Source organism: Hyaena hyaena, unplaced genomic scaffold, assembly GCF_003009895.1.
Source record: "Hyaena hyaena isolate Hyena2069 unplaced genomic scaffold, ASM300989v1 scaffold_1224, whole genome shotgun sequence".
Lineage (NCBI taxonomy): Eukaryota > Metazoa > Chordata > Mammalia > Carnivora > Hyaenidae > Hyaena > Hyaena hyaena.
This window is the reverse complement of record NW_024081846.1, coordinates 156,979-173,989: the sequence shown is the minus strand read 5'-3', so window position 1 is coordinate 173,989 and position 17,011 is coordinate 156,979. Positions and strand designations below refer to the sequence as shown.

General features: G+C 35.3%; 1 protein-coding gene across 1 annotated transcript; it reads right to left on the bottom strand.

Moving 5' to 3' along the window:
• Positions 1 to 2,192: 2,192 nt before the first annotated feature.
• On the bottom strand, positions 2,193 to 16,966 carry CENPQ (centromere protein Q). Its single transcript, XM_039222904.1, has 10 exons — positions 16,884 to 16,966; positions 16,378 to 16,498; positions 12,216 to 12,357; positions 11,417 to 11,465; positions 10,299 to 10,419; positions 9,672 to 9,740; positions 5,457 to 5,586; positions 4,529 to 4,648; positions 4,319 to 4,393; positions 2,193 to 3,082 (listed from the first exon to the last, which is right to left on the bottom strand). The coding sequence occupies exons 3-10, from the start codon at positions 12,315 to 12,317 to the stop codon at positions 2,951 to 2,953; spliced, it is 798 nt and encodes a 265-aa protein (XP_039078835.1). The 5' UTR covers positions 12,318 to 12,357; positions 16,378 to 16,498; positions 16,884 to 16,966; the 3' UTR covers positions 2,193 to 2,950.
• Between the last annotated feature and the right edge of the window lie 45 nt (positions 16,967 to 17,011).

The window sequence follows — 17,011 nt, the reverse complement described above, 5'->3', positions numbered from 1 at the left end:
AATTTGACTCCAAATTTTAATCTGGAAGGTCACTGGAATAACTTAGAAAAGAATCACAACTACATGATTTTTCAGATTTTCGGTACATAAGTTCAGGATCCTGTACAAATTGAATTGTCTGTACTGGTCCTCAGAACAACCAATAAATACTCAATTGTGAAGGAAGAAAAATGAAATTGTTTATAGTAGTTTTATTGAATTTTGAAAATGTCGCCTCTTCATCTTCCTCTTTGTACAATTTTAACAACTATCACCCATCTTTGGATATGGTTGCTATACAATTTCATAGCCTTGATAACAGCAGGTCATTTTAATGAGAGCAAACATCTAAGCCAAGATAAAGTGGTTCTATGTTGGTTTAGTAGCAAAGAAATACATTCAGTGGCAGCAACTCTTTAAGAAAAGCTGGTTAGAATATAAAAATGGGTTACTTTAGACATGATGAAGTCTAAATGGGAAATCTGAATCTCTCTGCTTTTGCTTTCCTTCTTTCCTCTCCCTTCCTCAAAGCTGAGTATTTCTTGGCAATTAATGAAACATGAGAGGATTTAGAAGACTTATGTTTGGAAACTAAGCCAACCTGAATGATTCACATACTAATTTTGACAGGTGCACTTGCATTTATTTTTGGTTGAGAATGCCAGGAAATTCTATCCAACCAAATAAAAGAAAGTAAATCCCTTAATTTTAGGTTCCAGTGCGGGTGTCTCATAATTAAACAAAACTTGTTTGCTAAACATATGCCCAACTGAAAGTCGGAGCAATGGAAGGGCTCTTATAAAATAGAAATTTTAAGTGACAGTGCACTAAGTTCTGCCACATAGCTGTACAGGCTCCCCGTTCGCGTCCCAAATCATAATTTACCTTGCTTCTTTCTTTCTTTTTTTTTTTTTTTACAATTAGTTTATTGTCAAATTAGTTTCCACATAACACTCAGTGATACCTTGCTTCTTTCATGCTATATATTTACACCATCTGTCATTCCAAAGTGTATGTTTTAGACTTGAAAGTTTGTGGCAAGTGGCATGCTACACTTCTGTAGAGGAAGTGTGCCATAGCTGGCATGGTCTGTGCATATGAACACTTAAATGAGTGAGGATACTTTATAGGACAGTCACCTGAATTACTGGGACCTTGTGCAGTTAATTTTTACTTAATTTGAGTCTGTAATTAACTCTTAGAATTTTCACAAAGGGTATACCAAAATTTAGCCTTTGAAGAAAATATCGTGTATGTTTTCGATTGCCTACCACTTGCCAGATTACTGTAGATCTCTCAAAATACATCACATACTTTTCAAAGCTGTAAGAGGGTAATATGACCAGTTCATGCACATGGTGAATTGATTACTCAGTAAAAATGGTGAATAAAAATTCCAGTTGACATACAATAACCTTGAATGGATGCTCTGAGAGAAACAGCAGACTTTTAACTAACTCCTCCTTTCCCATCAAAAGCTATTATAAACGTCACGATTAATGAAAGATCTGTGAGCTGGGGCTCTCTATTCGTCACTTTAAAAACAAGAAGCTCCAAGTTCCAAATGAGGGGTTTTAGAGAGATTTTGTATTACTTTTTACTTTTAGTTGCTTTGTCTACCATGTAGTGGGTAGTCCAAAATACAACAAAATTTCTTTAAATGCTGCATTGCAGGTTTCCTTTCTTAAAGGCTTTTCCTTTAAGATCCATTAATGTTCTCCTTGACCATTATTTCCTAAGAGGATGTTGCTTTTGACCCTTTTACTAAAGCTCCCTAGGGTTCCTATGACAGTGTGGTCTCCCTTACTGCAATGAGCTTTAAACCAAACTTGTTTAACTAAGGCTATGTTTCTGTCTGGAGGTTATCAACACAAATATGCCACCTTCTACCTTAACTGACAAGACAGTCTAGGCTAGAAAGAAAATTAATGAGAAATTGCAGTTATTTTTTAAAATTTTAAATGTTTATTTATTTTTGGTAAAGAGAGAGACAGAGCAGGAGTGGGGGAGGGGCAGAGAAGGGGAGACACAGAATGTGAGGCAGGTTCCAGGCTCCGAGCTGTCAGCACAGAGCCCAATGTGGGGCTTGAACTCATGAGCTGTGAGATCATGATCGGAGTTGAAATTGGACACTTAACTGACTGAGCCACCAGGTGCCTGAGAAATTGCAGTTATTTTCTTTTACAAATAAATAAAATCAAATCGGACAACATACTGTAGTGACCAGAAAAGTTTTTTAATATATTCAAATGATAATTTATTCACATATATATACACATATACTTATTGCTACAATGAGAAAAGGTTTATAAAAAAGGTTTTTTTGTTTGATTTTTCTTTTAAGGGATAAATGTGCTTAGGTTCCTTTTAAATAAAAGTATCCTTTGATGACAGTGGAAAATATTCAACATCTAGTCAATAACCCCACTAAAGAAATAAAATGGTCATGCTACCTCCAAAGGTAAAGACAACTGGCAAATCTTAATTATGCCACAAAAGTTGAGGGAGTTATGTAAAAGAATAAAGACATTTGGGGATTTCTCAACCTCCAGATAACCACAGAGAAAATGCAAGTCATAAGGTAAAGAATAATAATGCTAGCCAACAATTATGTTTCTATGTACCGGGTACTACACACACTTTACATATGATAGTATCACATTTCCTCTGCACTAACCAATAAATGAGTTCTCTTCAGTCACTATAAATCATCAGATTGTGGCTGTTCATTGTTTCATGGTTTCAGGCAAGTAACCAGAAACACAGCAACAGAAATGTGAGTCCCTAGTTTGGGCAACTACTCAAACACAGTTTTTAGGACATTAGATGCTAAGAGATCTGTAAGGCTGATTTTAAGTGCATATTGGAAATAAATCCTGAAGAAGACTCACCCTCTGCAATATCATCACAGGTAACAGTTTTATAAATTCATAAACATTAAATTAATATGGAATAGTCTAAAAGAAACTCTTTAAGAGGCATCCAGTCTCTTATAGGCTTCTTCAATGAAAGTTAACATATTCTTCATTTGGGATGAATTATGGAGAACATCCAAGTCCTTCAGAAGAGCGTTATGGTTTGGAATTAACGTCAGAATTTCTTTCTGTGGGTATAATAGTACAATTAGTTTAACATTTTTGATAGTTGAGATATAATTGACATGGAACATTGTATTAGTTTCAGGTATACAACACAATAATGTGCTATTTGTATATACTGCAAAACCATCACCACAATGAGTCTAGTTAACATTCATCACTATATATAACTACAAATTATTCTTATAAACTTTTTAAGATTTACTCTCGTAGCAACTTACAAATATACAGTACAGTATTATTGATTAGTTACTATGTTCTACATTACATCCCCATGACAGTGATATTATAACTGGAAGTTTATACCTTTTGACCATATTCACCCATATAATTAGTTTTTAACCTTCTATTATGATAAATGTCAAATGTATGTTATTTAGAGGGAATGGTACAATAAACCTCATATATCCACCACCCAAACATCAGTACTCATCAACTCATTCCTGTTCTTTCAAATTTGTATTATTCTGTTTTCTCTCTGTCCATTTCCTCTCCCTTCACCCTAAATGAATTATAGATAAGACTACTTTAAATTACTTTTTAAAGCTTATTTATTTTGAGAGAGAGAGGTGGGGAGGTGAGCATGAGTGGGGGAGGGGGCAGAGAGCAGGGGAGAGAAAAGAATCCCAAGCAGGCTCTGCACCAACAGGAGGCTTGATGTCACAAATCATTGAGATCATGACCTAGGCCAAAATCAAGAACTGGATGCTTAACCGACTGAGTCATCCACGTGCCCTGTTATAAACATTTATGCTATAATACCTACTGGGAACCTGTGAAGGGAGATACCAGCATACAGTCAGCTAAAGATAACACAGCACTATTTTATGAAGAGTTATAGGCCACTGTTAGAAGCATAAACAAACTCAACTTTTGGAACTTACTTCCAGAAATCTAGCCTACACTTATGACCACACAAATATGTAAAGATGCATATGTAGGGTGTACTGAGCAAATAATTGCATATATTCTTTATTTTAGTAATTCACAAATTATAGAATAATTCACAAATTATTCATATAATGGGAAGTTATAAAGCTATTGACAAGAATGAGGCAGATCTACCAGAAAGATGCTCACAAAGAAAGATGTTCAAACCATTTTGTCAAATGAGAAAAATAACATTCACTAAAAACTTATATCATGTATTTTATTTGTTAAAAAAAAGGAAAAGGTTATTATGGTTTTATATATGCAATTCATAACTGGTGATATAGTTGAAATGGTAAATTGGCATTTACCTGAAGTGTGGGTGCTTTGAGACTCTTCTGAGAAAGTTCTGGAAGACAGAGTACCCCACTATCTATGTGAAACATCTGAAGTTGAAAAAGAAAGCTACAGATTATTTCAAAAGATCCCTTTCTCTCTACTTACATTCAAAATTTGTCTTGGTCGAAAGTAAGTATTAAAACTTTTATCCACACTCTAGCAATGTATTATTAAACAATTACCTGTTTTATCTTCTCCTCCTCTTCTTCCACCTCACTTGTCAGAATTTGAATTTTGTTCTTTAGGCTGTGAATATTCCCAGTCATTGACTCTATGGTCTCTAGTATTTTATCTATTTCTTCCTGAGTCCAAAAAAGAAAGTTAATATTTTAAACTGAATATATTTTTAATTGGAACAAATAGGTACTAATATACATATACATATTTTTTAAATACCTCATATATTCAAACATTTTTGGAAGAAACTGTTTTTTTCCATTTAACTATATTTACCCTTTTGGCATATGGAGGTCCAGTTTTTGCTGTAAAACAGAAATGCTTTCAAGTATTATAAAAATCACAGTATCATTTACATATAAATTATTTATAATATATGTAAATTTGTTGCTCAGAATCAAACCCATCCAGTGTTGATCATGTGGAAAAATCAGAATAAATCCTAAATTCTGAATTAAGTCACTTTAAGAATTAAGGGAGAACTAGAAGAGCCTAGAGTGGTAACTAGAGAGGACATAGAAAGCCCTCATTAGATGTTGGCTGTAATGATAATAAGCAATATTAATAATAAAGAACATGCTCTTCTTGTCAATAAAGTATCATATTCAGGATGGAACAACTAATATATTTTTAAATTCTATAGCATTTTGTGATGAGCTCCTGTAATTTGATAATCAAAAACAGTAGTTTGGTTAGAGTCAGATGAAAAAAACAGAATTGCTAATCATTAATATATTAGAAATACTTTTAACTTTAGAGGCCCAAAGTTTAGGCAAAGGTTTTGCTTTGACTAATAATAATAATTTAATGAAAAACTTGTTCTAATATCTAGTATTGATTACTCAGAGAATATCATGATAATTAAAAAAAATTTCTTGTTCTCTTCCCCTTTCTCCAATGTCCCTAATTATGGACTCTGTTCAAATATCATACCTGCAATAATGCCAGACCTTCTTCATTAGCTCTGTGCTGTGTCCTTTCCATTTTCAGTAGACTTGACACACTGGTTAAGTCTTTCAGCTTTTTGGGAGGGACTTTAAGAGTTTCACACAGTTGTAGCAATCTTAGAGATAAAATAAAAACATAATTATGTTTCCTTTCTTACCATTATTTTTTGTTTTTTTGTTCTGTTGTGTTGGAAGTACTGTTGCCATCTTTTCTCTGCCCTCAGATTCCCAAGCACTATAATATTCTTTTATTAACAGTGACTAACATTAGCAGTGAAGCACCCATAAAAACCCGTGACACATCATCTTTAAACCTTTCAATAACCTGAAATCATAAAGCACTTAAACTGTTTCATGAAAGGAAAAAATTCTATTTTACACGTTTAACAATTAATTTTATTATATACATTTATTTATACAATTGAATTTTTATACAGTTTCATTTATACATATTTTAAAGTAAAACTTTCCTTGTATCTTCTGAAATTGTTTCCTGGACTATTATGGCACATAATTCTATAGTTTATTGTGATTATTGAATAAGAGATGGAACACTATTCTGTAAGTCATAATTACGACCCTGGACTCTATATTCCAGTTGTCTCAGACAATGTGACCAATGAAAAAGAACTTCTATATGAGTTACTCTAACAATGGCCTTAAAGATAAGTGAGTGCCATAGAGTTTAAGGCAAATAAAACATTAAGATTAAAGTGCTTTGTTCAGGGGTGCCTGGGTGGCTCAACTGGTTAAGTGTCCAACTTTGGCTCAGGTCATGATCTTGTTTCGTGAGTTTGAGCCCAATGTCATGCTCTGTGCTGACAGCTCAGGGCCTGGAGCCTGTTCTGGATTCTGTGTCTCCTCTCTCTTTGCCCCTCTCCCACTCATGCTCTCTCTCTCTCTATCAAAAATAAATAAATATTTAAAAAATAAAGTGCTTTGTCAAAAGTACTATCAACATAAATGCTTAGTCAATATTATTAAATATATTATAAATATAAATATAATATATTCAATATTAAAGTTAAATCCTTTCTAAATACATAAAGGAAAAAATTTAAAAACAAAAAGAAAAAATACAAATTAAAAACATAATAAAGTTAACACAACAAAACAAGGCTAAGAAATCCTCCTTCAAATCAGGTTGATTACATCACCAATAGAAACTAATCTATTACTACCTTCATTTGTAGCCAGGAGCAATATAGCTTTCCTAGATTTGATTACTGAATTCAAGGAAGAAATCAAGGAGGGAAAGCAAATTTGGTTGCATCTACCTAATAGCAGCATTTTGGTATTCTCAAAAACCCTACAACTTAAGATTTGCAGGCAATTCATTTTTTTTTCTCTTTTTATTTTTTTACTTTTTCTTACAAATAGTTTATTGTCAGGTTGGTTTCCATATAACACCCTGTGCTCATCCCCACAAGTGCCCTCCTCCATGCCTATCTCCCCCCTCCCCCCCACATCCATCAGTCCTCAGTTTGTTTCTCAGCATTCAAGAGTCTCTCATGGTTTGCCTCTGTCCCTTTTTAAACAACAGTGAAAACCAAAACTCATCTTCCTGGTATCTTATTCAAAATAATAATTTTTGTAAAGAAAAAAGTAGGCAATGTAAACCTCAGCAAATATAATTTTCATTAAAGTGTTAGGATAAACTTCAGTTATCCAATCATTAGTCCATCATCTTCAAGAATAAACACCTATGTGTATAAGTCTTTCTAAGAGGGGGAAGTTCTTGATTTCTTAACTAAAATAAAGATCCATTTATGAACAATGTCTTCTAAAAGTTTATTGTTAATTCTGTGGAAGGGTCACTATTTTTTTTTAAATGTTTTATTTACTTAAGTAACCTCTACATCCAACGTGGGGCTTGAACTCACAACCTCGAGGCCAAGAATCACACGCTCTTCCCACTGAGTCAGCAAGGTACCCCGGGTCACTCACTATTCTAAATGTTCTAAATAGTGGTCAGATTTGCAGGATATTTACAAAATCTCATTAAAATAATAGTGTAACATGAATACAACCTACTATGCCAACAACACCTAACTACCATTTATAACATTTTTCTATAGGGCATGTTCCTCTAGAAACTGTAGTAGCTAAGCCATTTTGTTTGACTAGCAACCCCGCTTGTCTGGTGGTGGATATGTATATGATACAGTCTGTATGAATCCTAATAGCTCTTGCCACAAAATCAGTTCTAAAGATAGGTGTAGCACCTAAGCTGGGCCAATCAAAGCCCATTACCAGAATTTTCTAGCTGAAGCTAAGAGGATAAAAGTTCTTTCTCCTCGGGGCGCCTGGGTGGCTTAGTCGGTTAAGCGTCTGACTTTCGCTTGGGTCATGATCTCGCGGTTCGTGGGTTCGAGCCCCGCGTCGGGCTCTGTGCTGACTGCCAGCTCGGAGCCTGGAGCCTGTTTCAGTCTGTGACTCCCCCTCTCTCTCTGACCCTCCCCTGCTCACGCTGTCTCTCTCTCTCTCTCCTAGAAATAAATAAAAAATATTAAAAAAAAAAAAAAAAAAGTTCTTTCTCCTCTTCACAAGGCTAAAGAAATAAATAGGGACCTGTCTAGGTTTACAGTTCTAAGTTAGCGAGGACAACTTATCTAAAAGAATGAAGCCAGGGTTAAGTGTCCGACTTTGGCTCAGGTCATGATATCATGGTTCATGGTTTTGAGCTCTGCGTCTGGCTCTGTGCAGACAGCACAGAGCCTGGAGACTACTCTGGACTCTCTGTCTCTGTCTCAAAAGTAAATAAATATTAAAAAAATTTTTTTTTCAAAGAATGAAGCTAACATGTGGCCAGAAGCAGAGATGAGACTAACACATGAAATAAAGAGTTCCTGTGGTAAATACCAATTCTGGAGGTGCTAGGTTAAACAAAATGAAATATATTTATTCACTATCGAGTTTTTATAATATGCTAATGCACCCAAACATAATTCATTATATGTCAGTTTTATTCAGAGTACCTTTAAGAACAAGTATTCCAAATAGACTTTGAAAAATGCCACGACAGGAAGTTTATTCAGAGATCCAACTAGAATCAATGGACTATGGCAGTACTCTGCTATATATCAGTAGAAGGAAAAGTATCTTGAGGATTGTTACTTTGGAAACCAAAGGACTGAGTTGTGAAAGCAAAAATGAGACAACAGGCAGTCTCTGAAATATGTATCTCCATAGGGCTACGTGGTAGAGAGAGAGCTTAAATGCTGAACAGAATTTAATCTTTTCTGAAGACCCAGGGTGATCCATCACTGTGAAGAGCATTTATGTAGTGTGATATTCTCATTCACACAGACATGACTTATTTGTTCTATATTAAAAAGGCAATAAATGGCTATGCTTTTATTATATATCAGCTTTTATACTGGCTTTTTAGTACACTTCCTTCCCCTTTAATATTAGGCTGTCGTTCCCACAAGCAGATGGCAGATCTGCTTCTCTCAGTCCTTCTCTCCTCTCTCCAGTCTCTCCACAAACTCCCAGCCCCCACCCATGCTTTCTGTTTTTCTACTATTGTTGATATTATACTTCAAGTGAGCAGAATTTGTATTTAGTTTCCCAAGAATAACTAAGAGGTCAAGATCATTTCCAGGCAAATGTGAAAATAAGATGCAGAACATTTCTGTACAAAAAGAAAAAGTTGTGCAAATAGTAGTCACTGAAAATCACTGGCAGTGGTCTGGCTACTAAGAACACTTGAAAAGAAGCTTCCATTTGTGACTTGCCACAAGATGGAGAGCAGTAATGCCCAGGAGAATTACATTTGCTGCTTATGAAAACAATGTAATGCAACATATGAAGTGAAGAAAAAACATAGCCACCAAATAAATATCAGATAAGAATGGTAAACTGTTAACTTCAAATTGGACAAAATGAAGATCAACGAAGTTAAAACTGACAAAATATTTTTTCAAATCCCAATACAAAATAATGAACTATGGAAGTAGGCATTTTGTGATTTTCAGACTCTATTTATATAAATTCTCTGAACCTCAGAATCTCATGCAGCAGCCGTTTGGAATACACATTTCCAAATTGTTCATCTTCTTAAGACAATAAAAACAACAACACCAACAACTAACACCCAAAATGAAAGAAAAACTTTGTATCCCACAAACATCTGTTCTGGTAACATAGGAACAGACTAATTATATTTTAACAATTTTCTATTGTATAACTGTATTACCTTTTCTTCAGATAGTTAAGATGATACTGAACTTGTTCATGTTCTCTAATATTGTTGCTCAAAACTGCTCTGGAAAAGAAAAAAGATATTGAATAAATAATAGCTTGAAACACAACTAATACAATCTGTTTACTTTTTCTCCCTGATTTTTTTCATATGTCTCTTACTAGCCAGGAAGAATCAATCACTTTTTATGTTAAATACATTTTAAGCAGAAACAGAATCAAAGTTCTTTTTATTATATTTCATTGTAATTAATTTAAACAAGTTCAATTTCTTAATGGTAGAATCCATTGTTGTGTATCCCCTTTAGCATGATGGTGGCTTACATATAGTGCCAATTCAACTAAACTTATTCCTAAATATCCCCAGTGATAGAACAAGTTTAAAGTTTACAAATAGCAGATCATGCCACATAGACTTTCTTTTTCTTTCTTTGATGAATTACTAAGCTTCTGACATTAGAAAAGACTTCTTGCTTAAGGCTGATAGCATCAGAGGACATTACTTATATCTTCTTCTAAAAGAGAATAATACCCTATCACCATAAAATAAATAATGAGTTAATAGGATACCGTTTATAGGAAAGGTGAGTAGAAATCAGGAGTGAAAAAACTTCATACTTACATTATTACTGATTCCATCATAGTTTGTAAATGCTCTCTGCTACTTTTTGAAAGAGGTTGCCAGGTTTTTCTTTTGTTGGATGCTATATTTACCTGTCTTAGATTAGTAAACTCGGTTTGTCCTGTTATTGGTAAAGGAAGAGACTCTGGTCAATCTCAGTTTTATGTTTTTACTTAAGAAGAGTTTCAAGTATAAATTTAATTTAACAAGCTAATAGAATTACAAGAAGCAAAATATTATAAAACTGCAGGAACTGTTTAACTTCCTTTTTATTGCACAGCCATAATATGCCAAGTGTCAAATATGAATATGCTATTATGTTACATAAAATACTACTAGCTGATACTGCAGATACAAACCCATGACAATACTAAATAAAGAACCAGGCTACACTTATTACAATTCAATATAAAAGTGTGGTTTCCAGACATGATGTGAATTAAAGAGCTTCATTGAGAAGACTAGAAAGCTATTTTTACCAAATTTTGAATGGCAACTGCAACAAAATATTCAAGGTCTCCTAGGTTGTTGATGTTCTGCTTATAAGGGATAAACAAAAGATATGCTACTAGCTCCTCTGAAGATTAGTTTTGGAGAGAAGGGAGATTAAATAATTATAATTAGAAGAATGCAAAGCATTATAAAAGAAAAAGTTCTATGCACTATGTGCGTTGTGGTAATATAAAACCAGAGGACCTAGCTTGGTCTTGGTGAGAAGAGGGAAGGAATTCTTCGATGAAGTGATGCTTAAGTAACGGTGACTGCTCCAAACTAGTTTACTCTCAACAAAATTGGACTGTTGCATATCTGTTTTAAAGAGAAATCAGTAGACGTGTCTCCATGTCAAAAATCAGCAGTAATTCATACTGTGGGAGACTTCGATTTTTTCTAGTTCCTCTCAATTTAGAATCCTACACCATATTTTGCTAGAGGTGGTTAAGTAAAATTTCAGTTGAGGAAAATAACTAACTAGTACTACTTACTCTTGCAAAAATGAGAATGCAGCTGTTTATCACTATCTTCTGCAGAACTTATCAACAAGATGCTGAGAATTTTTTCATGGAAACTATAGTATTGAGACAGACAGACACGTTAAACAAGATAGAGAAAATAAATACCTTCAAAAGGCAGATGCTTTGGATTTTTATTTTTTGCCGTGTTTCTAACCTAGAGGAAAAAACACGTGCACACATAATAAAACATCAGATAAGAAGATACTGCTTTTGCAATATATTTGCCCTGTATGTTGAAGAGTATTCATATATCTTCTGGCTAGATAGAAAAAGTATATTGCCACTTCTACAGAGCAGGAGTGTGTATTTATCACAGGCAATGGCTATACTAAAGCAATTCCTGGACAATGGTGATAACGTATAACAGAATTCCACAGTGTCAAACAATGTTTTAAAGAAATCATTAGTCACTTTGCCTATGAAATAGTGTTATATACTTCACCTACAGAAAAACACAGGCACTGTCCAATATAGGGGTAAACACATTTTAAAAATTATTTTATAATAAAAATTTTGGAAGAGAGGAATAAAATTATGGTAGAAGCTAATTCCTCCCAAAGTAATTTTTTCTCTGTGTTAATAAAAATCTCCTAACTCACAGATTTTCCTACCTTTTAACATGGAATTTGTATACACTTAATTTCTATCTTCACACTTAAACCTAGCAATGCCCCATTACCCCCTCCTCCACAAATAATTCTCTGACTGATATGTTTAGAAACTGAAATAAATAATTTTCATCTGAGAACTTTTACAAATCATATTGCAACAGTTCCCACACGATAATATGAATTACTACAATTTGTAGTAAAACTGAACTTTAGTCTTCACATACTCCTTTACATAGAACAGATGATATTTTTAATCACAAAGTTCTGAATGATAAACTCAATATTTTCATTACCTTTTTCTTTGGTAACTCTACTTCCTCATCATCAATTTTTCTTTTTGGGTTTCTTTTTAACTGTTGAGATCTTTTCTTGGAAGCACCTGCTTTGTTAGACATCTTGATTAAACAGAACAATCATAACAGTGCTTCAAAAAATCTGGAAAGATAAAAATGACACAGAAAAACAAGCTTAAGTTTGCATAATATATTTTGTTAAGAAGAACTACCTATAAATGTTGTAAATTTGCTTGAAGACATTTAAACATATTTCAAAATAAACAACATCAGTTATTATTATAAGTGTGCCTAATTCAATTTCATTCCTAAAAATATCTTCCATTTTTATGGCTTTAAAAAATTACTTGAAAATGCTTTTGCATCTCTTACTTTATACTCCCCCATACAATAACATTATCTCCATGTTTAGATAAAAGAAAATGGAAATATGAGGTAATAAGTTGTCTTACTCTGGTCACAGATATTATCAATTTGAAAAGTAATACTCAAGTCTTCTTATTTTAAGCCCAATGGAGTTCTCATTCACCTTATGCCAAAAATGAAAGGAAATAATCTTTAGGATCATACTATTAATCTATGTTGTGGAAACTCACGTGGAAAATTCACTTATAAGAATTTAAGCCATAACTGCCTGGGCTATTTTGCAATTTAAAAAGGCACAGAAGTATACGGATTATCCTCCCACAAATTACAAAACAGACACAGGAGTGGATGAAGATGTCAGTGACGACATTTAGAATGACTCCTTTTCCCTATCTAATAGTCCTTTATCACCATACTTATTACTATTAAAAGGAAAGAGAAATTGCATTAGACCATAAGGAGTATATAACTTGGAAGTTAGGTACAGTATACATGGAGGGGTATGTGTGTTTGTGTGTGTGTATTTGTAGACATACCTGGGAGATATTGCAGGTTCTGTTCCAGACCACTGCAATAAAGTGATTATTGCAATTAATGAGTCAAATGAAATTTTTGGTTTCATTTGCACATAAAAGTTATGTTAGATGTACAATAGTATTATGTCTAAAAAACCCTCAATGTACATACCTAATTAAAACACTTAATGGCTGAAAAATGCTAACCATCATCTGAGCTTTCAGCAAGTTGATCACTGAACCCCATAACAAATACAATATTAATGGAAAAGTCTGAAATATCCAACAATTCCCAAAATGTAACAGAGACAGGAAGTGAGCAAATGCCACTGGAAAAATGGAGTCTAAAGACTTGCTGATGCAGGATTGCCACAAACCTTCAATTTGTAAAGAACACACAGTATCTGTGAAGCGTGATAAAATGAGGTATGCTTGTATACACACACATGCATGTGGTGTGTAAATTACATATATATGTTTTCTAGGCATATATAGATGTTTCAGTCACCGTTTCTTTTCTAAAAATTCAGAGTTTAAATATATATGGAGACTGAGAAATAACAAAGGAGGTACTTCGGATAAATCTATTTCTTTAAATTTTAAAAGGTAAAGTTTCAAGAGTTTTTTCAGTAAAATTAACAAAAATAGGGGGACATAATTAATTAAAAGATCACAAACTACACTTGGGGACTACTTGTAAGATCGTTTACAAAAAGCAGTGGATGCTAAAATATGCTTTACCCTGCTCTTGAACAATGTGGTACTTTACACCCAGTCTCTTGTGTTATATTCTTGAGATGCCTAATTTTCTCAACTTGACATCCATGCCCTTATACAATATACGGTGGAAATGATTCTGTACCAGTTTACTGGCCTAAACATGAAAAGAATGGCAGCTGCAACTTCATCACTTTTGGAATATTTGCTCTAGGAACCCAGCTACCATGGTATGAGGAAGGCTAACATTGAGAGGAATGGAAGCCCCAGGCCAAAGCCCCAGATGAACTCCCAACGAACATCCACCACCAACTTGCCAGCATGGCATGTACCTGAGCCAATCAATATGCTGCAGCTGACCCTGCCTGGAAAAGACAGGAGTCAGCCCTACCAAGTTGCTTCTGATCCCAACCAAATTCCGGAACAAAATACATTATTTTCTTAAGTTAAAAAAAAAAAATCCTTCCCTAATATCTAGCATCCAATACCCAAACTCTTTACCATGCCATTTACAGTCCTTAACAATCTAGCCCTGGGGTGCCTGGATGGCTCAGTGGATTAAGCTTCTGACTTCAGCTCAAGTCATTATCTCAAGATTTGTGGGTTCGACCCCCTAGTCGAGCTCTGTGCTGATAGCTCAGGGCCTGTAGCCTGCTTCGGATTCTGTCTCCCTCTCTCTCTCTCTGCCCCTCCCCTGCTAATGCTGTCTCTCTCAAAAAAATGAATAAACATTAGAAAAAAATTAAAAACAAAACAAATCTATTTCTGCCTAGGTTTCCATACTTTTCTTCCACTACTCCTCATAAGACTCTCTCTCTCTAGCTAGATTTGATGGTTTCCTGAACACACTATGCCCTCTACCTGAGCTGGTCTCCTGTCTCTGTCCACCCTCCCAGAGCATGAGCCACCTGCTTTCCATGACTCCTAACCACTTCACTCCACTCTAAAAGTCTGTGGGATCCTGTGGCCTCTAACTCTCAGCTGGCACTTATTTATAGTTTGGTTCTGCTAATCCGTTTTTCCTGATATTCTTTATTCAAGAACATGTAATTTACTGTTATGCCAAATTTAACTTACAAACTGTGACAGTCCTTTTAAATATACATACTGACAGTATATACATTTAGAAACTTTTATCGCAATTTGGCAACAATTTTATGTGTGTTGAACCGGATTATAAAATAATTGGCTTTGTTTTTTTCTTTTTAAATGTCATTTTCCCAGTAATTTATTTAAAAAAAAAAAAACCCATCACTTTCTTTTTTTAGAGACGTTTAAGGTTCACTGCAAAATTAAGCAGCAAGCATACAGAGTACCCATACACCCTCTATACCCACTCTCAGCCTTCTCCACTACCAACATCCCACTCCAAAGTGGTGCATTTGCTACAACTTATGAACTTCCACTGATATATCCATCACCCAAAGTTTACGGTGGGGTTTATTCTTGGTGTTATATACTCTATGGGTTTGACTAGTAATTTATTATGCGTTGTAGTCTACAAAAGAATCAGTTGTGACTGATTAAAAGTTAAAAAAAAAAAAAAGTTGGTCCTTTATTACTAGCAAGAGAAGATGCATCATTTTCATCGATACCTATTTGAGGCACTAAACCATAGCACAAAAAGTTTCTCAACCTCGGCTGTATCATTTTGGATGGGGTAACTCTTTGTTGTGAAGGAGGCATTGTAAGATCTTTAGCAGCAGTTCTGGTCTCTAGTTGCCAGCACCCTCTCTTTGCAGGCCCCCCAAGTTGTGACAACCAAAACTGTCCCCAGACATTATCAAATGTCCCCTGGTATGAATGCACTTCAGATTGAGAACCACTGCCAAGAGCAAGTCAGGGATAAGGATAAATGGCCTAGTTCCAAATTCAGACTCTGCCATTTAACTAGTTGTACAATCTTAGGCAAGTAAATTTGTTCAATTTCCTCACTGGTAAAATGGGTTAAAGTTAAAAGCACCAACATTGAAGGCTTCTGTGAAGCTAAAAGGTTGTACAAAACACGTAAAGTGCGTAGAACATAGTAAGATTCAATAAAGAAAAGTCATAATTTTCTATCACTTTTGGGCTAGTTGTAAAGGAACTAAAATAGAAATTTTAATGTAAATGGAAAAAAAAATTTTTGCCCTGTTTTAAATCCACAGGAAACCACAGCCTAGCGGTAGTGGGTAGAGACAGATATGAAAACAAATGCTATATAAAATCACAGACCACGTGAAAAAACTATAAAAGACAAGTGAATGACTATCTTGATTTGATGTGTGTGGGGTGGGGGGTGGGGGTTGAGAGGAGAATGCTATATGGTATGCCGGAAAAAAAAGTAATATGTTAATTACATTTTGAAATATTTAGCCAGAAGGACCAGGAATGAAGTATATGAGAGAAAACAGCAAAAGCCTGATGCAGAACAGTTTAAAAGAAACTGGTCGGGGACAAGGAAAATTCAGTGATACTTTAAGGTGTATGGCCGTAATGGGCACAAATAAGACTCGAGTAACGGACAGAAATAGGGCTGGAACTGTAGTTTGCGCCCAGACTCTATACTGCAGTAAAGAATTTACCCTTAGTAGGAAACAGGGAGGCATCCTCAGCTGTCTTGTTTTCCTCACCGGTTTGCTGAAATTCGTGGAAACGAAATCTCTCGGTCTAGGGCTCTACAGAGGCGCACAGGGTGAGCACGGTCTGGCAAAACACAAAAATACGCTATGTTTACCTCCTGACAAATGCATCGGGATAGCGGCGCTGCCGACCCAAGTTACATCAATGCCAAAAGACCCTCATCACTAGAGCTGCACTTCGCCCCACGACGGGCCGCAGGATGTTAAGGAAAACGAACGAGGAGAAGGATGCACTGAGGAAAGGAGGAAAGGAGGAACCAGGCGTGGCTTCACTCCGGCCTCGCGAAACCAATAGTTCAATCCTGGGCCCCGAAAATGATTTCCCTCTCACTGGAAAATCATCTCACGCTCCCTAAATAGAAGCCGCGGAGACTGCCATAATCGCACTGGCCACAAAACTCATTCCGCAAGCTGGACGCACCGGCCGACTAAAAGCTTTCACTACTCACCAAAGGTGCCTCTTGAACACTCCAAGGAGCCAAACGCTGAGAAATTCGCGCCCAAACCACTGAAAGCCGAGGAGGCCCGGAAGTGGACGCGTAGAAACCGGAACACGGGTGTAGAGAGGCGGGCGTCC